This window comes from Nasonia vitripennis, chromosome 5 (genome assembly GCF_009193385.2).
Source record: "Nasonia vitripennis strain AsymCx chromosome 5, Nvit_psr_1.1, whole genome shotgun sequence".
Lineage (NCBI taxonomy): Eukaryota > Metazoa > Arthropoda > Insecta > Hymenoptera > Pteromalidae > Nasonia > Nasonia vitripennis.
This window is the reverse complement of record NC_045761.1, coordinates 1,168,357-1,192,257: the sequence shown is the minus strand read 5'-3', so window position 1 is coordinate 1,192,257 and position 23,901 is coordinate 1,168,357. Positions and strand designations below refer to the sequence as shown.

Genomic DNA, 23,901 nt, shown 5'->3' with positions numbered 1-23,901 from the left:
AGCGGTAAAAATAAGCCAGCGGCGTGGGCGTCGCGCATTTGCACTCGCGCTCGATCGATCCGCCGATACAACAATTCACAGTCGGAGTTGGCGGGGGCGCGCGCGATCGGCCGTCTGCCAGGTTGTCTCCATCTCTGGGTCGTCTGGCACCGACTGTGCGTCTTCCTTTTTTCGCCTCTTCGAGAGTATTCCGTCAAGTCCAGAAGCCGTCGCCGCCGCACAGCTGTGAGGCAGTACATCGAGTGTCGCCGCGGCCTATAAATTCACGCCCAAGACTTCCGGTTCGCGCGAGCCGCCGCCTTTTCATCGTCTCGCTTGAATATGAGTATGGGTATAGCTCTCGACTCGCTGTCCGACATCATGCAGGGGCGTGGAGCGATTATTTCATCGGGAGACAATTTTTAAACCATCCGGGACGACTAATCCTCGAGAGCCTCGCAGTACAGCTTCCCCCATCGTGTCCCAACGCAGACGAGGCGAGGCGAGATGTATAGGCAGAAAGAGAGAGAGAGAGAGAGAGAGAGAGAGAGAGAGAAGAATACATACACACAGTTACGAAACGACGGCGGCGGCCCGGTTTCTGCCTGGAATGCACGACGAGGGCTGCCGGCTGGCTTTTCGACGAGGGAAAAATAGGCTGTCTCTCTCTCTCCCGTTCGTTTTCCCTCGGCAACAGCGCGCTGCGCTTGCATACGCACAGGCGCGCCTCGATTCTTTCTCTCGCCATACACGCTTTTCAAACGCTCCTCTGCACCGAAGCATTTCAACTTTATTCGAGCGATTTTCTCCAATGCAATCGAGGGTAAAAAATTCCAGGCAGAGAGCAGAGCACACGGCATGTAGATCCGAAGAAATTGCACGTTTCCCCCCGCGGTAAAGCCGATCGATAGCCACACGGACCGAAGACGCGGGGCAGAAAGTTACAGGCAGAAGAGTAGTTATAACATATCGGAGAGCGCGTATTCCCGCGACTAGTGTAACGGGCGTGTGCACAGCGCGAGAGAAAGAGAGCGAGGGAGACAGGCCAGACTGTGTGGAGTTGAAACCGAGCGAGACAGCGCTACAGCTGCTCCGGCCGGCGCGCGGTTCAACGACCAAAATGAGTAGAGACTGCTGCCTGGCTGTGTGTGCCCGATGCCGTGCCTCTCTCGCGCGCTCGGCGTTTTATCGATCCCCCGGTTGCAGAGGGGCCGGGCCTCTCTCTCTCACGCTTCCGCCGCCATCGAGCCATGCTCTGCCGTTGCCGTGCTTATGGTATTACATACGCTATATACGTCTATAGTCGTGGCGGCCGTCTCTTCTTCTTCGAGCTATATACCAGCGCTTATAAGTGCGGGGATGCGCCTATGGGGGTTGCTGCCGATGCGGCTTTTCCCCAGCGCCGCGGCGGAGCTTTCATTTATTCAGAGCGCCAGCGAGTTTTCCCCCTCCTCGCGAATCGATGAAGCGAGCGTTGAACCACGTGCTCGGGAGAACACCGATCGGTTTCCCGGAAAACGACCCTTCGACAAGGGACGCTCGTTACAGCCAAGTCTCTGTAGCTATTATATTGTGCCGACTCCAAAGCCTCTTCTCAAAAACTAACGACGCCTTTTCTCCCGTCCACAGGATACACTCGTACATGGGCTGCAGTCGGATAGGCAGGGCTTTGCCAAAGGCTTCCGCAAAAACCTGGGCGGACGCTGGCGTCGCCTGGTCAAGAGGAAGCCGGAAAGCGAGACCTGCGCCATACCGCCGGAGCTGAAGGACCAGCTCAAGACCATCTACGTCTACTAGAGACAGCCGCAGTGGAGCTTTCGAGATGAAAAAATCCGCCGGAAGCCGTCGACAGCCGCGCACCACGCAGATTTCGACGTCGACCGACGGCCAACACATGCTTTCCCGTATTAAATCGTATTTATGTTTAAGGATGGAATACCAATTAGTCAAACGAGCGCTAGTTGCGATAATGTGCGACACGAGATTTTTTTCTAAGAGTGCCTGTATGCGACTGGATGAATCAACTTTTACTTTCAAATATTTCCTTGCGTATTATTATCATTACTACTACTATTATTATTATGATTATTTGTTGATGACGTTTTTATCGTAAATAAGGGAGCGATTGTGAATGAGTGCAAATGTAAGGGAAAAATCTGAGCGTTCGCGCGTTGCGTTCATCACTGTAGGTTAGCGAGACGTAGAGATATCGACGAATCGGGTGCAACGCGGGACTAAAAGCAGCTCATTGCGTTTACGCGAACGACCAACGAACACATATTATAGTCTTGATGCCTGGAAGCCGAGTGCGTACGCGTCGGACAAGTCCGCGTTGAGATAACGATACAACGACGTGCCCGCGTCGACCGGAAGAGCCTCTCTCCAGCGGTTCGAACTTAGTATACCGAAAACGTTAATCAAAATAAGTAAGCTAAAGAACGTAAGGCAAAGAACACCAATCGCGCCGCTGGACCGAGCGCTTTCCACCATCGCACAGCGCGACCGCGGGTAGCTCGGGACGAAGGAGACTTCGAGAGTCGGCTACGAGCTACCCGCGAAGCGCCAACCACGCGCACCACTACATATGATATAATTTACACGCCGAGAGGACCGAGAAAGTGCCTTTGTTCTTCTTCTTCTTTTTAGCCGTACTTTTACGCACATATCGAGAAGAGTCGGCGGGCTGCGGTGCGGCTGCTGCTCTGCACCGGGGAAACGACCTGCGCGAGTCACTAATTATTGCATATTGACGCGGAGAGAATTTTTCTCCGCTCGCCGATGACAAGAAATCGCCATTGGCCATTTCAGAGAACTTTCTATCTTACATTACGTCCGCTTGAGTTTCGAGCCTTATCTCGCGTAAGAAATAGAAGAAAAACGTTTCGAGGAAAACAATAGTTATACTGCAACTATGCTTGAAATTCAAGTAGACGTCGATTAGATTCAGCATAATACAACCGACTTCGTTTGACTCTATTGCGCACGACGATTTTAAACACGACATCGACTCGCGTGCGCGTTTTTCCCGGCAGCGACTCTCGCCTTCCGAAATGAAAATTAACAAAAAAACTGACCACAAAGCATGCGTTTCAGTGAGCGAACGAGCAAGATAGAGGACAAAAACGCCAAAGCATTAATTACGTAACGAATGCAAAAATGTTGATTCGAAATAACGAAGCTATTGACGCTTCTACTCCAAGCTCGTGCGGACGACGCGACGCAGAATTGTTTAGAAGCCTTCATGAGACTGAAAGTGTAAAAGGGTACGACAAAGCGAGCTCACACGAATCCTCGTAGCTCCCGTGTGTACGTATTTACGCATCCCCCACGTTTATTAGGAGAAAACGCCCGCGTGTGCACGTCGAGTGATAAAAGTAGTAGGTTTAAAAAACTTTCTTCGATCCGAGTTGGACTGTCGCACATACGTATCTTTTCATTTCGCTTATTTTCTCATGAGTCCTTGTGAAGATAGTTGACTGTTGAAAAATTATTTCCGTCGAATGCATTTGTCAAGTTTACGTAACGAGTGAATTCATTCGTCGACTATTGTACGACCATTTTCTGTCATGAAAAAATTGTGTTTACTGCGCAGTTTCCTTTCTCGGGTGCGTTACTAGTATTATATGTTGCAAACTGAGATACACCGTATAAACATAAAAAGACAAAAAAAAGAACGAAAGAAGAAAATGTGACATTCGGCGCTGCCCTTCCTGACTGTCGTAGATGTCTCGACGCTCTATCTTCGTTTCCTCGTCAAGTACCAATAACTGTAATGTCTCGTATCTCGGCAGCTCCGTATCACACGATCTTTGTAAATAGGTGTAAAAAGAAGCAATAAGGCGCGTAATATTTTTTTCTTTTTTGTAAAAGTCTTGTATACTATTTTAGGCGAGCTCTGCGCGGTTGGCTCCAACATTTCGGTTCTTCTTGGCTATCTTGGCGGGAGCGAATTTCTCGAATAAATATGATAATGTGTTATTAAAGAAAATAATGCGACGCTCCTCTCCCGCGACGATATTGCCGACAAGACGCTTGCTTAGGAGCCAACTTGAGACTCTAACTCGTACGACGGCTCATATTGAGCTCACACTACATACTAACCCACAAGTTATTTTAGTTGAATTGTTGTATTATATGATGTATAGGTCGATCGGTCGTATACAAAAACAAATGTGCCGTTTATTCACCGACTTCCGCGAGCGATCGCACACCTGAAAATCTGTACAGGATAGCACATATATTTTTTTATTTAAAAAATCAGTATTTTCGCTCGATATAGTTTTCAAAGCATGATCAATTTGAATTAAAAAAAAAAGTCAAACAGAACAATATATTTTTGTATGGATTTTCATCTGAGTGATAGAGAGTGGTGGAGTCTCCTCGAGATTGCGACTACTTTTGGAAATCGCCAATCCTCACGGAGGTGAAACTTCTCGTCGTGCAATTTAAAGCATATTTTTTGAGAAAATTAGTATAAGCACATTCGACCAGATGAGGATAACAAGAGCAAATCCTATCGGCGTTACACAACTTTGCCGATCAACCTATAATATACGAAATATATCCTCCCGAATACGTGTTGACTAATTAATTCGTTTTTTTAAATCTGCTGGCGACATAATGATTTGTGAATAATGAATTAAAATGAAATTGTAATTAATAGACGGCGAAGCGATTCATTATAACGGAAGATGACCAACGATGTGCCTAAACACATATCTGTTAAATGTAATAACGATGAAAAGACGAAGGAGCCGTATCTTCTTTTTATGTAAAACGATTATGATATATAGGTTGAAGCTGCGCTCTTTTATTTCCTAGTCACTTGATAATAATGCGAAATTTTTAAAGAAGTTGTACTGTTAGAAAATCCTCTACGCAGCTTTATATTCTTTTTTTCCAATGTTCGAATACAACAATATCAAATAAAGTATTTCAAACATAAAACTTTGACTAATCTTTGACTTGAGCTTATTCCGTACCATATCTCTCACCCAACAAATTAATTTTTGTCTGATCAATCATCTGAAATTCAGAAGACGTGTAAAATAAGAAAACTGAAACGAGCGCCAATCATCAGCAGTCAGCGTCTCATGCACATGCGCAGTTACGCGCCGATTCAAGAAATCACGTGATATAACCTGCAACGGCGATTGCATCAAAAGCTGCGGAGCTACAAGTACAGTCAACACCGTTTGCCGTCTAGTTGTTGCTCAAAGAGGTGAAAATCAAGAGCAATATTTGTTGGCATCCAAATTTGTCATAAAGAAAGAATAGATTATTTTTTAACTGTTTTAAAAGTAAGAAAGGCTTTGTAAATGTTAAGATTTTTAGCTCGAAAAACACCAGGTTAGTGATCGATGTAAACACAAAAAATGGATTTTTGAATGCATCAAATCAACCAATATTATCACTATTTGTTAAAGAATGATTTAGTATTTAGTTAGTAATAATATTAGGAGTTCACTTAAGATTAAATACAGTTAGCAAAGTAATAACTATTGGTTATTTGTAGGTTATAATTTCAGTTGCAATCAATTATTTCGCAACATGACGGATTTAGTACACCCAAAGCCAGTAGAAACATCAATCAGAAAAAAATTGAAGGAAACTTTCCTACCTACTCATATGGATGTTTTAAATGAATCCTACATGCATAATGTGCCAAAAGGTGCAGAAACACATTTCAAAGTTGTAGTTGTATCTGACAAATTCACAGATTTACCTCTTATCAAGGTAAATTATATTATTTATGGAATTAAAAGGTAAATGCAATTGTTAGAACAGCAGTAATATTATATGTAAAATGGTTTATTTTTACACAGAGACATAGAATGGTAATGGATTTACTTAGTGATGAATTAGAAAATGGAGTTCATGCACTTTCCATTGTTGTGAGTATCTAATTTTTGTAAGTACTTACTTGGATTTGGATAAACTAATAGTTCTTACTTTTTAAAGGCTAAAACACCGAGTCAATGGGAGATAAGTGATAAGAGTGTTAAGCCTAGTCCTAATTGCAGAGGAGGTTTTGGTAAATAATATGTAAAAAAATGTTACTATATCTATGTACATAAAAGGTATACTCCTTCTAACTGATGATTCTACATAATTTCAAGACTGATGAGGTAAACACACTTGTTATATAAAAATTATGTTATATCAGAAATTAAAAAAAAAAGATATAAAATAACTTTTAATTTATTACGTATGTAAATATTTGAGTAAATTTTATATATGCTAATTACATCTTTTTACAATACTTTTGATTAGAAAATACTTCAAAAAATAACATTTTTAAACCTTTCCTAATGCAAAATATCAGTAAATTCATCTGTTAGCAAATGTAAAGACCTGATTTTGCAAGACAATGATATTGGTTTTGTAAAGTGACCTTATAAAATAAGGAGAAATCGAACAGAAAACATTTATCAGTGTCATAAAGTAAAGTTATCTAATCTTAATTTTCCTTCGTTCTCTGTGAAATAAAGCATGTCTGCCATTGACTGTTCTGCTATTGCTTCTTCTGCTTTTTCATACATCTAAAAATTTGTAAAGATGCTGATAAATGCTGAATTCTGTAATAATAGTTAAAGGTATGCTTAAATTAATAACTTACTCCTCTAAAAGTAGCATCTTTGGGGGGAAATTTAAAATGTGGTCCAAAGTTCATGGAAACTGTGGCACTTTTATAAATAGATACAGATGGATAATAAGCACCATCATAAATATCTACAAATGCTTCTCCCTGGGAAACTCCATTTTTGTAGAATATAATTTTACTCCCTTCAAGGGGTTTTAAAGCCTGAATGGCATCAGCAACATGGTCTTTCTCTTCATAATACAAATGACTTTTAAATTTTACTAGAGGCTGTTATCAAATAAGAAAATTTTACTGTTTGTTTTCTTAAAGTAAAATTATCTAAAACGATTTTTTAAGAAAACTTACGCGATCTTTGTATGTATTGGGAATATGTCGCGGATTGTGTACATCTGGCAAAATCATAAGAAATCCTAATATATCACCTTTTCCATAGCCTGGACTGTAATGCTTCCCTCGACTCTCGTGAAAACGTGTTCCTTTTCTATAAATTCAAAAAAAGATAATTAGCTGAGTACTAATATCGTGCTCCAAAGTATCATACCTAGATCTCCAAGAATAACCAAATTTATCATATCCTAATGGTGCTTGTAAATTGGCATATTCTTGACCCCAACCAAGCCTTGTGGCAGAACCTTCGGGCATTTCATCAATTTTAGCTTCCCAGTACCACGTTCCTTTACAGATTGCTATGAAAGAATTTTTTTTCAAAAATATATTTTTTTTTTTCAGTTTAAAGGAAAACTGAACTTTATGCTTCATTACGTACAGTGAGTAGATCTTATCATGCAATACCCTTTATCACCAGTAACAGCCAATCTGTCTTCTGAGACTTTAAGCTGTGGTGCTCGATCATGCAGAGCAAGAAGTACAACACTAGGACTTAAAGGTCGATAGAGCCAACCAGGGATTGGTTTTCCAGCCCAATCACTGCTTTCATCAAATTCCTAGATAAGATTAACACGTTTATTTCCGTTTTCAAAGAAGTTGAGTTCAAGGATGGAATGGCGAGGATAGACTTACTTGTCTAAAAGGTGCGTGTGGGTCAGGTTCAGCTAAAATGTACCTGTAGCCATCTTTATTTTTGGGATAATCCAGTGGGTATCCATGAGCAGGTAATTTTGGTGTTGTCATGTCGGATCCTCCACCTTTTTTGCCTGGTCCAGTTCCAGTACCCTCTCCAGGGAATTTGCGTTTGGCATTACGTCCTCTGATTCCACCAGGAATTGATGCTATGATTTCCATTATATTGTTGTTTTAGCAAATGCATAAATTTGAATAAAATGTGAAGTAGCGAAAAGAAAAGCCCACAAATTGTTTGGTATTTATCAGGCAATTGAAAACTATGATTACTAATTTATTTACTATACAAATAAAAGACAAGCTATAACCTTGCAATGCACATTGCTGCATATTTGAAACAAAAAACGATTTGATAATGCTTCAATATTATTGATAGTATACTGATATACATATGTTTTCTTGATAAGATAACTTGTGAAAGATGTTAATTATTGTATTAATTACTCGACATTCGTTTATTTGACAAACCATAGTTTCAATTTAACAATGCCTGTATTACCAATTTTCTTACGTACCAACTTGTTGAACTCCTATTTCAGTAATTTTTAACGTACCTCCTTTAATCATTGCTTCATAATTAGGCTTAATTGATACTAAATCCGAGCTTACAAGTCCATACAATTGTCCTTCATCAGAATCCTCATCCATTATAAACAAAGTTCCAAGATCTTTCATTAGGGCCTTGTGGATCTGTAATTGAAAAAATGTTTGAAAATCTGAATTCTAGAATGCAACCAATAATTTATATTTTAAAAACCCCTGCTAACTCTTGAATGCCAGGATTGTGTTACTCTTCTGGGCATGGTTGTCATACTTTCCCAGTGACATTCTATAAATGGAATAATATCCCGATCCTTATGAAAGAGTGTTCTATTCGTACTCTCTTTTTGACAAGTCTGAATTAAATTTGCAATAGCAGTAACACACATTTGAGGGAATTCTAAAATAATGACAATTAACAGTTTTAATTACAAACATTGCAAAGACAAGCAGCCTGAACAACTAATTCATAATCAACTCACGTGCTTGATTCTTCTTAAAACTTTCTAAGCCAGTTTGTGAACAGTTTTTACACATAAATACATAGTTTGTCATAAAAGGTACCAGTTTTCCTAATTGATATCCAATGCACGATTCGTGGAACCATCGCGTGCAACTGGCACATAATAATTCTGCAATATTCAAGTTTCTGTCTTTTCCACTGTAAAAAGACAGGCAACACTAATTAGGCGGTTGTATAAAAATAGCAATTTAATTCATGGATAAACCAGTACCAGTAACAATGTCCCATTTCACCAATGTTTGTTCGTCCATTGGATTTTTCTGAAGTTTCCTCTGTTTTGGCATCTGATTTGGTTTTTTCTTCGACCTCATCATTTCCTTTCTCATCTGCTGTATTACTTTTCGAATTATCTGCTCCATCCGTTAATGTGCTACGAAAACAGGCCAAATCTCAATAAACTTATTTGAAAGAGGATACAAACTTAATGTTTATAACCTCGAAACTTCATGTTTAGACGATGAGTCGGAAGGCGATTCTTAATATACACGTTCTGTATGAAAAAAATCTAAGTGACGCGACGACTCATTGAAAGTTAAGCATTAAATGAAGAATTACCTTTCTACTTTTTCGACCGACATTGCAGGTGTAATTTGTAAACAAAAAATAAACTTCTATATTGTGCGGTGCATAGGACCCGGCGTAAAGTCTCTCGGTCTCTCTCCCAGTCTGCCACTCAGCTGCTGCATATATATATATATATATTTTTTCTGTTTCATTTTTCTTACCGACCGAGCAAGAGCGCGCAAGCTTTACAGGCTGACAAACTTGACGTAGTTTGTAGCAAAACGTCGTAGAAGTACCGACGTGAAACTTCCTATGGAAGAAATATACTTAATCCCCAAAAGCAGGATTATTAAATTTTTGCTCGAGGATTCCAGAGGGCAAGAAAAGAAACAAGAACATACATTTAAAAATACTCTTTTATAATTAATATACCGCACTCTTCAACGGAAATATACATATAAAAAGTTTCGTAAAAAGCTATTATAATGTGTTTACGTTAATACGATTTTCTCCTCTACATACGTATAGGTATACGATTCAGAGTATACACACACGCGATTAATGAACACAACACAATCTAATAGCCCGCGATTTCAGTGTGATACGAGACGTAACATACTCTCTCAATGAATATTTATATATCAAAACAGCAGTGTGTACACAAGACCGCGATCTACAATATATAAGCGCACAGCCGTGTGTGTGCGTGTGTGTGCGTGTGTGTGTGTGTGTGTCGGTTATACGGCAATTTTTCGACGCGGCTCTCCCTCTCGTCCCGGCCATTCTACCATCCAATATATAAACAGATAAAATTTTGATATGGAATAACGTAGATATATCAGCGACTATCTTTTGCACAGACACATTCGCTTTATTCAGCCTTTGGTTTGCTCTCGTCCTTCTTCTCGTCCTGCTTCTCCGAGGTGGGCGTGCTCGCAGCGGAACTGCTGTTGCTGCCCTCCTTCTGTCCCAGGTTCAAAAAGTTGGTCAGATGGAGAATGGAGACGACGCTCGACATGTAATTCGCCACATCCTCTTTCTTCACCGTCTTCAGCTGGGCGGCCACGGAGTGGTACACCCTGTTGGCGGTTTTGCTCGACAGCTGGCCGATCGTCTGGACGGCGTGGAGGACTTTGTTCTCGTCGGCGGATACTGGTGCTGGAAATTCAATTTTTTGTCAATTATACCACGCGACGGTTTAAGAGTACCGCTTTATGCTTTCAAGGTCAGAGCAAGAAAAGAAAAGCAATTACCAGGCACTTCTTCCTCGCCCTCGACGGGTGGAAAATAGTGATCGAGAAGCCGATTGATGAGGACGCTGGTGTTGTCTACGCCCTGGACGGCCATAGCTCCGTACTGGGTGCTGAGAATCTCGTTGGCCTTATTCACGCTGATGTCCTTCAAAGCTGTTGCTTGAGTCGTGGCCGACTCCTTTGCCGTGTGTAATTTCTCGATGGTTGGCTGCAGTTTACTGTTCATCACGTTCTTGGCGGCGTCGTAAATCTGTTGATGGAGTCGATCCAATTGTTTATACACCAAAGAGCTTCCAAGCATAGGAAAAATATCGAAAATTCGTAATTACCTGCTGCGGTGGCTGTTTGACCATGGGCACCTTCTGCTCGACGATGTCGAGCCCCTGGCAGAGCTTCTGGTCCACAGTGTTGATGTGTCCCTCGAACTTCTTGGCGATGGGTGCGGCGATCGGAGTCGCGGTCGCTGTCGCGTAATGCAGACCTGCCTCGGCGTAATTCAGGGCCCAGCTGATCAGGTGATGCGAGTCCTTGATGTGGCTGTAGGTCGTGCCGGTCTTCTCGATCGCCGACTGGACCACGGGGATGTTCATCACGCGGTCCAGTACCTCGAGATGGGGCATTCCTGCGCTCTCCTGGGTAGGACTCTTGGCTTGCTGTTCCGCCGACATTGTTGACGATCTACGAAGTCTCAAGTCTGAAGAGAGAGAGAGAGAGAGAGATATATAGGGAAGAGGCTTTGAGTTAGTCGGTAATTGCTTCCGTCGTGTGATTATTCGAGTTCGTGGGAGCGCGAATGTGCAGCGATGAAAGAATCTAGGAAACCGCGTTATTATTTTGGATAGAGTCTGAATAGTTTTCCACGCGTATATCCACATCAATCAAGCCTTAATGGTCGTGAGTCACTCCGTCACGTATACACGGTTCCGCTTATAGCTGCAGATAATGTTATAACACCAAATTGATCACTCGGGATTTTTCAATGCAAGCTTCATGATAAAATTACTTTGCAAAGTGAATGATCGACGAAATTGACAGCGAGTGAAAAACAAGGCTATATACTTTTTGTGTATTTGAGATGATGCAATGTTATTCTCGATTCTCGAAGAAGGAGATGCGGAAAAAAACCCAATGAGCTTTTTCAACCTATTGCGCAGATAGAGTTTAAATTTAAATCGAACGAGCTCTGAAGAGTCGATATTTCATAAAACTGCATTTTTGTCTTTCGTCACGCGCTACATGATCATGTGCGTACTATGTAATATCATACTATTTAGAAAAGCGATTATCCGCGATTGTGCAAGAAAACGTAGATTTTTTGCCAGTAAAGAGGAAAAATATTATTGAATCCATCTACGAGAATGACGAGTTACATTTGCAAGAAACTTTCACCCGCGTTTTCTAGACTTAGAGTCTAAGCGACAGTCATCGTGAAAGTTGAGCATTCTTTGAAGATTATTCTCGAAGGATTGTCATAAAAAATCGCACATCGTTTATATTTGCGAAACCCCATTTTTAGGTTATGCGCATTGAATAACGCAGGCAATAAAAATCTCAAACAAATCACGCCCATAAAGATCCCCTGTGTATGTACATCTGCACAGCGATAAGGACTTGAATCTCGAAGCGCGACGTCGCACGACGTTTTTCTAAGCTGCAAAAAAGTCGATCGCCAGCAAGATGCCGGGAAACGCACGAACGTATACGCCCGTATAATCTATCTTTCTCGTACGATGCTTACATTGGACTTTGAATCGGAAGTTTATCTTATCCTAATGCCAGCGAGCACTTGGTCGCGGAATGCCGGCGCTGATTAGGCTGTACTTTACTACATATTTTTTATAGTGTCAGAGTGTGCGATGCTTACGTTTTGTGCCGATATATACGGAAAGTGCTTCAACTGTCTGTTGCTCGACGTCTAAGGTGTGCAAAACGAAACTCACTCGGTAGCGTTGATTGTGCGACTGCCCGAGACCCGGCCGCTCGCTGTGTGTATGTAATGTAGCTCCGGCCGCCGACTTCCCTCACTCTTGCACTCGCAGTGCCGTAACCAGGCGACGGTGATCCCCGTGAAATCGAGCGTGGATAAATTATTATTTTAACCCGAAAAATTGAGCCGTCGAAGATGTCAGGACTGCGAGTAGTGATGTTAACAAAATAATAGGTTTGGTTTAATGTAATAATGGCATGCTGCTTTTAATGTTTTGTAAAAACGTTTGATAATAACGATGGAACTCGTTTTACTTTTAGATAATACCTATACTGGACTGGCTTTTGGATTTCGCGGCGGGTATTTAAATTGTCGGTACACGCGGGGTGGCGTTTTTAAAAAATTACATTTCATACAAATCAAATCATATTTGTATTGGGGAGAAATCGTTGCTCGAAATATGGTAGCTTTTATAAACTAAGTTTTTACTTGAAAAACTACACTTGTAAATGTATAGAGTAGTAACGGGACACCGAGTCCGTCAAGACCTATATATCCTCTACATTCTTCAGAAGTTACCTATAGATTTATATCACAGTGGGCTGTGCACTGTTATTTATAATGAATGCGCTTAGTCGCAGCAGACGCTACTGAGTTGCCGGTGGTATAATAAACGTCACATGACGTGGGGGTCATTGAATTGGAACTTGTTACTCATCGGAAGAGAGCCGTACTGCGGTGACTATGCGCGGCGCGCGTCACAGAAATCTCGCGCAATCCTTCGCGCCGATTCGTTATTATATAGGCTATTTTTGAATGTAGTTGTCATGCGATGATAGTTCAAAAATCGCGGGAACTGAACGCTCGGAAAACAATGATGTGGACTATTACGATTAGCAGTACCTATGTCGCATAATACTGTCATCGGTTTATGTGCGACGATTGCGACTGATCTTTGAATTTATTGCTCGTTGATACTTTTAATCATTTTGTGGACTTTGCACTCTATATTGGCTCGATTGTCTATTTATAACAATACTCTTTGAACCCGCGATTAGAAAAAAGAATTTTTGATAGGTTTATTTTGTAGGATGAATAAATATTGCAAGGATATGAGTATACAATCATTATTTTATTACAGTTTTAGTAAAAAAATCTATCTTCATTACAGTTATGAATTTCTTCGCTATACTGATTCTTATTCATTGTACAAAATTGGTGCTATCAATCCAAGTCTTATCGTACATTACGCATTAACAGAACGTAATTCCAAAAGGCTGAGGGTATAATCGTTAATGAAATTGAAAAAGAAAAACACAAAATAACAGCAAAAATACCGAGCGTAAATTAAAAATACCATCAGAAGTCTCTTTTTTGATTGTCGATCGCGTACTGATCGGCGAAACTCGCGATTCGCGCCTGGACTCGCTGCTGCTGCCGATGATGCTGATGCTGCGAGTATCCGATTTTGAAGCTGGCCAGGCCGCCCCTCCTCTGATCGGCGGCGAGCAGTATCAGAGCAAAGTGAAGCACGACGTAGAGGATGAAGCCGATGTCGAGGACGTAGACCAGCAGGACGAAGTAGAGGGACGAGGAGGCAGGCGGCCGGCGACGAGAGCCCGGGAGGTAATAGTGCCGCTGCTGTCTGATTCTCCTCGGTGGTCTAGTTCGCCTTCGCCGATGTCGACGCCCTGGCGGTGCTGGCAGAAGATAGGTCGTGGACGCGATTGTTGACGGCTTCGACGTAACGCGCCAGCTGAAGAAACTCCACCAGACTGCTCAGGTAGGTCTTGAGATTGTCCTTGCTGAGGGTGCGCAGCTGGTGCACCACGTGGGCGAAGACCCGGCGAGTGGCTTTGTTCGACAGCCGGCCGACGGTTTGCAGGGTGTGGAGCAGCTTGTCCTCCTCCAGCGAGACGGATTCTGGGGGGATGGAACGATTGAAGGTCAGTACGAAAGATCAAATATTAGAATTCTGATATAATACGTCCGCGGCTCACCCGGAAACTTCTCCTCGCCTATGGGCGGAAAGTACTTGTCGATCAGCGTCTCGACGATGATGGCGGTGTTGTCGAGGCTGTTGACGGCGACGGTGCCGTAGCGCGTGCTCAGGATCTGGTTGAGCTTGTTCCAGCTGGTGGCCTTGATGCTTGCCGCCTGGCTGGCCATGAGGTTGTTCGCGTAGGAGATCTTCGAGACGGCCGGCTCTATGGTGCCCAGAACCAGCATGTAAGCGTTCTCCAAAATCTGCAGCGACAAAGACAACTGGCTGAGCGAGTGAGCTTTCCCTCTCGGGACTCGCGAGTCCGGCAAAAAGTTGTTGACCGACGCGCTCGTATACGCGATCGGCGTGCGTAACGAGGAATGGAGTTTTAGAATTGTCGAATTTCGCGCATTCGAGCGGAGTGTCGATTTTTCGCTAGTCATCCTTTGACGAATGCCCCGAATGTTTGCGCTGCATTTTGCCAAGGTAATCATGACTCAAGCTTGACGAACAGAATTCCGCTCGACATAATTCAGAGAGGAATCCGCGCGCGCGCGCGCGCGCGAGCTATAAAAGGCAGACGTCTTTTTACCAATTCCGGTTTCTCCTTGACGATGGGCACCTTCTTCTCGATCTCGTCGAGGCCGCGGCAGAGCGTGTGGTCGACGAAGCTGATGGGCGACTCGAGTTTCTTCGCGTAGGGGGCTGCTTTGCTGGTGGCCGTGTTGAGCGACGACTCGGCGGTGGTGAGGGCCCAGTAGAGCAGATAGTGCGAGCTCTTCAAGCGCGTGTACGTCGAGGCGGACTTGTTCAGGGCCAGCTCTATCACCGGCAGCTCGAGCACCCGGTTGAACACCTCGAGCTGGGGCATCTGCTGGACGGCAGGTGCGAGCGACATCTCAGTATGGGGCTTCTTCGGACGCTCGATTGGACGTTGAACTGCGAACAAATTTGCAATGAGTGGTCGATATCAGGATGCCGATCGATACTGCCTTAATTGCGCGATATCGCTCGATAAGCCGCGCGCGTAATTATGTAGCTGTATAGTATGTATACGAAACTAATAGCCGCGATCAGGTGTGCCTTTGTCCTCTAGAGCTCCGCAACCTTTTGACACAGGGTAAACAAACCGACTTCCTCTCTACGGCTAAGGCTGTAATTACTCGCCGAGCGTCTGAACATCTGCTACTGCACCAACTCGACAATTATACTCGAAAGTCAACGACACGAGTGAAAGCCAGCCGAGGACTGTTAACGAGCGAACGTTAATCATCGAGAGCGAAAACCTACGTACGCGCACTTCCGCGATTCCCGATAGAAACTCGAGTCTAGACGCTTCGATCTGGAGATGCAAAAATTGTCTATATCGCTCTCGCACGGCTTGCAGTTCGCCAATATTGTAATCTTCCAAAAGCTGTATAAAAATACAAAGTATAAACAGATAACAGTCGAGCGATGGCTTCAATAGCGACGATAAGCAGCGGGCGATCGAAACGAGGCTAATGTTTACATCGCGTGACCGACGTTTTCCGCAAATTTTAAACGCGCTGCTGTTAAATTTCTGCACTCAAAAATTTGTCAACCAAAGGTCTATCAACGAGAGTTATCATCGCACGAGCACTGCTGATTGCACTACTTTGTATTCAAGCCGTATCTACATTGTGTCCTCGTTGCCGAAGCGGACGGCTAAATATAGCTCGTTACTTCGGTTATCACGAGCATCTCTCGCGAAGCAGAGAGAAACCGGAGTCATTCGCGAAATAAAAAATAACGCGATCGGTCGAAAACTAAATTCGCAGGAGATCTCACCGAAAATCAGTCGGCAACGAGATAGACAGTGTACTCACAAAAGAACGCTCGTTCGCCGACAGCGTCGCGTCGTCGCCGGCTCTTCTTCTCTCTCTCTCTCTCTCTCTCGCTCTCTCTCTCTCTCTCCCACTTTCTCCCTCACTCTCTCCTTCTCTATGCGGATAGCGACGACGTACGCGTCGCGATACACACTAAGCGATCGGGCTTCGTAAACACTTATACGAGCGGTGCGAGGCCGGCGCACAGAGAAAGTCGCAGCGCGCTCTGCTGTGCGAACTGCGAGCGCTCCGTACGTATACACTTACCATCGAGTCGTCGTTGTCGTGCTCCGAGAGCTTTTTTTGACGCCGGTACCCAAGCGAGAGCGCTGCATCAGCTGTCGGTCTCTCGCGGCCGGCTTTCCGGTTTGGTCACACGATATGTGTCTTTATAATGGAGACGTTGAGTCCTTTTCCTTTCTCCGCGCTATAGAGAATCATAAACAATCGTCATGGAATATCTCGTATGGGCGTACCCGCCACTTATCTACTCACCCGTTAATGTAAAAATTGCCGGAGCTGCGAGTGTGTGTGTGTGCAACGATAGCACTTTTTCAAAAATCCAATTCGAAGAGGCCAATAAACAACGAACGCTTATCGAAATCTGCGCCGCGACTGCATAAATAACGATCCGATTACCACATCAATTTGTAGCGACAGCATACAGCCCCAATATAGAGCGCAGACACGCAGAGAAGGAAAAAAGATGTCGATTTTTCGCCGATTTTTCACTCCAGAACCGCGCGCCGGTCACGATGCACCCACGCGCGCCAAGCGTGTCGGGGGCGAGTCTCCGCGCGTCGTGTCATAGATCACGTATCACACATCAGCCGAGAGGACTTTGACCGCGCACGCATCGGAGACACGCACGTGGTCACATTACATTACGTCTAAATATACACTGTATCTGATCGGCGGCGCTCGTCTGGAAAAATAGCGAATCTCGCGGCTGAATCAGCCGAGAGCGATAGCGCCGAGCTGCAGCGCCGATAAACTCCTGAACCGGCGCTCTAATAGCTCCGCGCGGCTCTAGGCGTCTGGGCGAACGTTTCTCGGAATCGAGAGAGCTACGTCTATCGGCGGTCTAGACTACTCGAGGCCAATGGCATCCGGGTGCGTGTTACGCAAGAGTTTTTGGAGAGATAATATAGCGCTGCTCGCGTGATCGCCTCTTGTCTTCTCGAGGTCCAGATGTCAAGCTGCAGGGGTTGCAAAAGCAGCTCGTCCGTCCTAAATATTACATTGTATATCCCCCAATGTCGCGTGAGTTCGATTACGGCTAGGATGGAAGAAATAAATTATAGACGGCCGTCAAGCTTTGAATATTTTATTTCAACAGCTTTTAACAGCGCAAAATGCGTTCAGAAGTATATGTCATATAATTGTTATTTATACATCTTAGAGGGTAAGGTAGAGAATAATAATGTATATATAATCATATGTGTCAGGTGATGTAATTTACTTATATTACTGCAATGAAGAAAATTATTAATCTTATCGGTTGATACCTTAATCAAAGTCAATTTTAATATGTGAAGCGCAGCCACTGATCGATTGTTTTATAATGAGCGCCGAGATTATATATACCGCAACGGAGGAGAATTTGAGTTTATCTTATTTGTGCGTGCTCATTCGCCTCTCTCTCTCTCTCTCTCTCTCTCGCTACGGCAAACTGAGATTTTTCCCTCAAAATCGGCGCTCGTTAAATGCATATTGTATATGAAAAATATATCTTATGAGCTAAGTCTCGCAGATCATTCGTGAAACAATGAGCGTCGCGATCCATCGATGTTTCGCATGAACAGAGAGAGAGAGAGAGCCAAATTGATCTCGCCCGGTCGGAACAGGTAGTTTCTCTTACCGGGCGCGAATCCGTTGCGTGTGCCATTAGTCGATTCCGTTTACAGGCGGCGAGTTCGGCGGATTAGGCGCGCGTGGCGTGTGATTGTTGTGGTTCACCTGGCGAACCTGTCCTTGAGGGCTTTTCTTGGATTTCGGGCGACCGGCTAGATATGCGGCTAGTTGTTCCTAAAAATTGAACACACATCGTTAGTTGGTTGGAAGGCGAGCGTTGCGCAACGATGATTCTCGAATTCGCAGCTGAATCGATTCTCGATTGCGTTTGGTTGGATTTGATCGTTAGGCAACGAGTTCAAAGTACAAGATGTCTTTTGAACTTGGATAAGAGAGAGAGAGAGAGAGAGAGGAGAAAATCAACGCACCAGAAATTCATTCGTAGAAGAATTAAGCCTGTAGATAGCTACGCGCATAGCATTCACTTGTGAACTGGTAGCTTCGCGCTTTCCTGTAATCGGCACTAGCATCTGCAAGACACAAGAAATGCATCCGTGAGAGATCTGCTCTTGTTGCGATCGAAGGTGCGCGTTTTTAACTTGAAAAACAAGTTTGTGGAAATGATAAGACAAGTGAATCGCATTAAAATTGTTTATTAAGCAAACAGACTCAAGCATCAGGCGTACGTGTGTCGTGCCTGTGTACAATGTTGTGAAAGTAAAACGCGTACAAAAATTGAAACAATTGAAATAACTAAGTCAGATCGTTCGCATGTGAAGTAGTCGTTCTGAATAACTTGATAAACAATTTTGCCATGCCAACTAATGCGCGTTCAATCGATCGTTGTACAAAGTTCTTCGACAAGCTAGTGCTTCTGCCTGATAACGGGCAGCGCGGGATTGAATCTGGTGGAAAAGGGCACTTTGCTGGCGGCGCGCTTGTTACCGTTCCTCGACTCGCGAGCGTTGCCGTAGGCGATATGGTTCCTAATGGAAGCGCGCGTCTCCTGGTTTTTCGTAGCAGCGTTAGCAAGGATAACGAGCGGGTTTTTGAGGCCGCTGCGCCGACCGAGCTCCGTCCTCGGGGCCTTACCGTCGATCTCGTCCTTGCCGTCGTCCTCGTCCTCGGCCTGCAACTCCTCGATGAAGGGGGACGAGGACGGCGACAACGATGAGAGCCTGGCCAGCGGCACGATGTTGATCTTGGCAATGAGCGAGAGGCAGTTGCCAGAGGAGCCGTTGCCGCTGGCCCCGGTGGCGGCGGCGCAGCCCGGAGCCTTGCAGAGCGGCCCAGCGCCGTTGGTCTGAAAGTGCAGCTTGCGGGGGCTACTCTCGGGCCGCGGCTGCTGCTCGTGGTAGTAGCCGAGCAAGCTCGTGGCCAGGACGAGGAGGTCGGTGAGGAGGCGGTAAAGCGACTCATTGGTAACCTTGAGGGCCTGCTCGGAGATGGCGAGCAGCTGGTGGGAGATCCTCAGGAGGGCGCGAGCCAGGCGCCGGGGCGTCCGGCCCGCCAGGCTCGCCGTGCCGTTCACCAGGTGGACGATGCGCCGGGCCGTCTCGCGGGTGAACAGGACCAGCAGCTGCTCGAGGTTCGTCGGCCGGGCCTGGTTCTCCGGCTCCGGCAGGCTCAGCGAGGCCCACAGCTCCTTGGCCTTCTGCAGGGCCAGCTTCGGGTCTGTCGCCAGCTGAAACAAGTTCGGTACAGCTCTTCCGGTGCAACGGAGCAATGCTCAATGGCTCAACGAGTGTTACCAGCTCGACGACGTAGAGCAGCACGTGGATGCACTCGGTGCCCTGCTCCTTGAGGGCGCGCGCCTCGGCCAGGGTGCGCCGGGTCAGCCTCCGCTGGAGCTTTCGCGAAAATCTGGCGCCGTGCTCGATCGTGCGCTGCACCGCCTTGTTGCCGCTCCCGTTGCTCGCCTTATCCTCGCTTTTGCTCGGCGAATCGACTGTGCAGACTAAGATAACACGATCATTGTTTACACGCCCGAGACGCGAGAGCGCAGTTCTTTTCTCTTTCGCCGAGCTATTTTTACGCGCTTCAAGAGCGCTCGGTTCGATCGATCGATTACGCGTTCTATAGCACACTGCAGCGAAAATCGCCGGATAGAGAGAAAGAAAGACGCGCTCGTCGTCGTCGTCACTGATGCCGGAGTGAGATGAGTGGAAAATTCCGCTCGACCGATTGAAGAGCGAGAGCTGCCGGCCCACTTTTTCGGATTACAATAATATAATTAAGTAAGTCTTTCTTACTTTCGGCGACTTTGTCGGCTGGATCCGCGGGCAGATATCGATCGACGTATTGGTCGGCGACGTTGATGGCTCCGGCCAGCCTCTCGACCGCCGCGTTCGCCGCCTGGCTGCCGATTAATTTGACGCTGTCCGCCCTTATCAGGACGGGTTTCACAAATTTATTGTTTACGTATTCTCGTGTACTCCAGTACATCTGAAAAAATTATTCAACTCTTTTCCTCTCCTTCGTCTCTGATATAGCTGCGGAGCGACGCAGAGATGCGAGCGAGTTGTCGCGTATTATTATTTTAGCCGCGATTGCCGATTAAAAAGACGCAACAACAACTGATTAGATAGAGCACACCGGTTATTATTGAATCGATTGTTCACTCACCGCTTGTGGAGGAAGATGCACCGCCGGGACGCGTTGCTCGACGATGTCGATGCCTTTGCAGAGCAGGTAGTCGAGGGTCATGATCGGCAGGTTCAGGGCGACCATAGCCGGAATCGCCGTGGCTGTGGCCATCGCCAGTGAGTGTTCGGCCGTGTCGAGGCCCCAGCCCATCAAAGAGTTCGAGCGCTGTTGATGCAATACGCGTAGCGAGTTGAGAATGCGATCGTCGTTTCGCCGTTAACCGCGTTTTCGATTCTATATATCAATGCAGTTCTTCTCTGCGTCCTATGAGCGCTGTATATTTGGCGACAGCGTCAAATGATTTCAGATAAACGAGTGCCCGCGCACGAATATCCGTTCCAGACGAAAAAACTCGCGAGCCTATCTAATCGTCCGTGCATGATTATAACGCACCTTGATTCTCTCGTAAACATTGCCGGCGATGTAGATGCTGCTCTCGACGATCGGGAAGCTGGAGATCCTGGAGACGGACTCGAGGTGCAGGTCCGTCGTGTGCCGCCTCTTGATGATCGGAGGGCGAGCCATGTCTTCTCTGCGTGAGGGTGCGGGTGCGTGGGTCGCGCACGCGGAGGTGCGGTGCGTCTCGACTGTCGGCCTTTGATGCGTGCGTGTGTGCGTGTGTGTGTGTGTGTGTGTGAGTGGTGTTGCGCACGCGCGCGAGCGCGTCTTCTCCGGCTCGCAAAAACGAAACTGCGGATGCGTTTCGGGCCGATCCGCCGTCGACTTACTCCGTCTCCTTCCACTCGGGCAGCGCCTCCTCCGCCTCCGCTTCCTCCGCCAGCGCCGTTGTTGTATGTCGTCTCGTTGCGCACGATGCACTGAAACAAGCAGAGCCGCTCGTCTGTATACACACACACACACACGCGCGCTTCTTTTTCCTATGTGCCGTTTATACTGCCTGCGGCCTCGCGCTCGGCCGACTGACGATGAGAGACATGGGCGCGAACGAGTCCGAATTGAAAATTTAAAAAATTTAATATTCACTACTCACGTGGCATGCAGCTTTAGTTTGACGTGTGCGAACCATCGCATACATACCTCAACACTTGAACTTCATCAAAAGATTGTTGACTCTATACGCGAAGCGGTGCGGACGGGGACCAGTCAGATCACTGGAGAACAAACGTTTGGCAACGTTTCTTTATAAGCGCCGCGCAGAACTCAGTATTCAATCCAGACAGTGTAATTATAATTAATAATATCACAACTTATGCGCATTCCCCTTGCGTCAATGCCCATCAAAGTGAATAAACGAACAGAAATCACTTTATATAAGAAACTAGACTGTATGTGACATTATTAATTTTACTATCACCACTGGTATATACTGTCGCGCGAAATTCACGAGACATATCGCGGTTTACTTACGCCGACTTTTTACGTCAGCTCCTTCTTTTCATCTACCCGGCGGCGAAGAAAAAAGAAAGGAAATGCGGGCACGAGAAGAGAGGAGTCGCCGCTGCGCGACAGCACGTGTCGTGTAAAGTTATCTGTCCACCCGCGATGTATATAGAAAGGCAAGTCGACGAGTGGAGCACGGAGAGGGGAAGAGCAAGTGTGCACGTCTTTTTGCGTGTCGGGGAGTCCGCGACGATAAGAAAGGTTATATGTCACGCTGCAGGATTTTGCTCGCCGAATGGTGGTTAATGTCGAGGCTAACTACTTACACATGCGAGTATACATTTCATGTTTTTTTTTTTCTGATTCGCTTCGATATAGTTTTCTTCCTATGCATCACCCCTCAAAACACGATGATCCGAGAAAACACGATGAAGTCATTGCTGATATTGCCTAATCGCATAGACATCTCCGCTTAGGTGCAAAGTTCTCCGATGCATTATCTAAGCGATAAGATACTGCTCGGTCAATTCACCGAGACTTATTACACTGCAATGTATCTCAATTTCGTGGAATTTAAACGCGCCATAAGCGGCCATCGTTTGCGAATTGGGTTTTAAATAGATAATAAGTAGCTGCGACATGCTGATACATTCTAATTAAGCTCGAAAAAAAAACAAACAAACAAAACAACGAGCAGATAATTATTAGAGGAAATTGATAAGCTTCGGTCTGAGGGAGTAGACAGATCGCATAAAGACGCTAATTAGATGATAGACTAGTTTTGATGACAGGAATGATTCCATAACGATATGTAAGTTTGAAAAAAAGAAACGGTTTCGTAACTATCGATCGTACTGAGACAAACGATTGATTTATGGAGTAGCCGAGAGAAAAAATACGCGCAGCACTGATTGATTATTTCGTTGCCGTTTTCGTTATCGCCAAAGTTATGGATGTTACTCTCGCGAACAAAGAATTACTTATTTAATAAAATCTCCTTTGCTCGAAATGAAATTACGACGACGTTTATTTCAGAGATCAAATCACAACGTCGCGTATAGTATACGATATAGATTAACGAAGGTACGAATAAATTTACCTTTTTTTGAAGCAGGCGCTAGTAGAGTAAAGGCGCAGAGCCAAGAGCAGCCGAGTACGTGATCGCAGGCTGAAAAGGCGCAACGCCCTTTGCAATTACGCAATGTCGCCGGGGGTAATCACGCTCGATCCCTCTCTTCTCACTCTCTTTCTCTCTTTCTCTCTCTCTCTCTCTCTCTCTCTCTCTCTCTCTCTCTCTCTCTCTCTCTTCTTCTCCTTCGTTTGCGTTTCGCTGAAAAACACGTTGTCGACTGCGCTTCGCGACCGTCGGCTGCGCCGCCAGAGTATCTCATCTGCTTGACCTATGACACTTCGATTGCGTCGCCTTCTTTCTCGCTCTCTCCTTCTCCCCATCTGCGAGAGTAGAAAATCGCACTTTGGCAAAAGAGTATTAATTTTCTCCCTCCACGCCTGCGGCTTTCCGCGCGCACTGAACGTGTCTTGCAAGTCGAGATAACGCTGCGATTCGAGGAACGCAGCAGCAGCCGTCCTGCGTTACTTGAAGGACTGTCGCTCGCGAGGACTCGAAGGGGCTGTTGTAACGAAGCTTGGCGATGCATCCCTGCGGCTATCTGTGCACGCAATTTTTTCAACGGTTAGCACTGATAAAACGGTCCGTTTTTAGCCAATGACGCACGTCTAAAAATATGCTACGTCCGCGCCGTACGTGCGTCGAATCTCAAATGGACTGGAAAAATCGGTCTCTGGTCTAAAGTACCTTTTCTCGGCGGTTCAAAGTTCGATCGGTCTGGCGAGTTGCCAAAAATCAACAAGTTTCGCT

At 45.4% G+C, this 23,901-nt stretch overlaps 4 protein-coding genes across 19 annotated transcripts in view; 2 read left to right on the top strand and 2 right to left on the bottom strand.

The window, feature by feature from the left end:
• Positions 1-4,926, top strand: part of LOC100679976 — a 118,845-nt gene extending 113,919 nt beyond the window's left edge. For 7 of the 13 annotated variants that reach the window (XM_008203575.4, XM_016986843.3, XM_016986844.3 and 4 more), the window contains one exon: positions 1,609-1,799. In XM_008203575.4, coding sequence (XP_008201797.1) covers positions 1,609-1,776 — 168 coding nt within the window. In that variant the 3' untranslated portion in view covers positions 1,777-1,799. Of the gene's footprint in view, positions 1-1,608 lie in introns of all 13 variants that reach the window. The other 6 variants (XM_032600395.1, XM_016986842.3, XM_016986845.3 and 3 more) reach the window with 4 other exon arrangements.
• A 187-nt stretch (positions 4,927-5,113) lies between these two features.
• Positions 5,114-7,885, top strand: LOC100122269 (DNA-binding transcriptional regulator BolA). 2 transcript variants are annotated; one of them, XR_004227916.2, is made up of 5 exons: positions 5,114-5,328; positions 5,495-5,715; positions 5,805-5,873; positions 5,941-6,107; positions 7,313-7,885. XR_004227916.2 is itself a non-coding variant. In XM_001605821.5 (4 exons), the coding sequence occupies exons 1-4, from the start codon at positions 5,298-5,300 to the stop codon at positions 6,019-6,021; spliced, it is 402 nt and encodes a 133-aa protein (XP_001605871.2). In that variant the 5' UTR covers positions 5,114-5,297; the 3' UTR covers positions 6,022-6,485. The 2 variants fall into 2 exon arrangements, 1 of the variants encoding a protein (XP_001605871.2); XM_001605821.5 differs by lacking the exon at positions 7,313-7,885 and having other exon boundaries at positions 5,941-6,485.
• LOC100122254 (set1/Ash2 histone methyltransferase complex subunit ASH2) lies at positions 6,046-9,423 on the bottom strand. 2 transcript variants are annotated; one of them, XM_008203567.4, is made up of 11 exons: positions 9,282-9,405; positions 8,938-9,096; positions 8,686-8,864; positions 8,431-8,603; positions 8,218-8,353; positions 7,604-7,812; positions 7,350-7,527; positions 7,125-7,269; positions 6,929-7,064; positions 6,599-6,850; positions 6,046-6,521 (listed from the first exon to the last, which is right to left on the bottom strand). In XM_008203567.4, the coding sequence occupies exons 1-11, from the start codon at positions 9,302-9,304 to the stop codon at positions 6,417-6,419; spliced, it is 1,695 nt and encodes a 564-aa protein (XP_008201789.1). In that variant the 5' UTR covers positions 9,305-9,405; the 3' UTR covers positions 6,046-6,416. The 2 variants fall into 2 exon arrangements, with proteins under 2 accessions (XP_008201789.1, XP_001605857.2); XM_001605807.6 differs by having other exon boundaries at positions 6,195-6,521; positions 8,179-8,353; positions 9,282-9,423.
• Positions 9,424-9,628: 205 nt separating this feature from the next.
• On the bottom strand, positions 9,629-23,613 carry Lsd2 (lipid storage droplet 2). 2 transcript variants are annotated; one of them, XM_031931617.2, is made up of 13 exons: positions 23,122-23,613; positions 21,075-21,499; positions 20,661-20,846; positions 20,288-20,480; positions 19,787-19,992; positions 18,902-19,719; positions 17,704-17,711; positions 16,242-16,340; positions 14,987-15,333; positions 14,419-14,657; positions 10,813-11,161; positions 10,484-10,733; positions 9,629-10,388 (listed from the first exon to the last, which is right to left on the bottom strand). In XM_031931617.2, the coding sequence occupies exons 2-13, from the start codon at positions 21,204-21,206 to the stop codon at positions 10,102-10,104; spliced, it is 3,114 nt and encodes a 1,037-aa protein (XP_031787477.1). In that variant the 5' UTR covers positions 21,207-21,499; positions 23,122-23,613; the 3' UTR covers positions 9,629-10,101. The 2 variants fall into 2 exon arrangements, with proteins under 2 accessions (XP_031787477.1, NP_001153452.1); NM_001159980.1 differs by lacking the exons at positions 14,419-14,657; positions 14,987-15,333; positions 16,242-16,340; ... (5 more) ...; positions 21,075-21,499; positions 23,122-23,613 and adding an exon at positions 12,348-12,450 and having other exon boundaries at positions 10,813-11,177.
• Between the last annotated feature and the right edge of the window lie 288 nt (positions 23,614-23,901).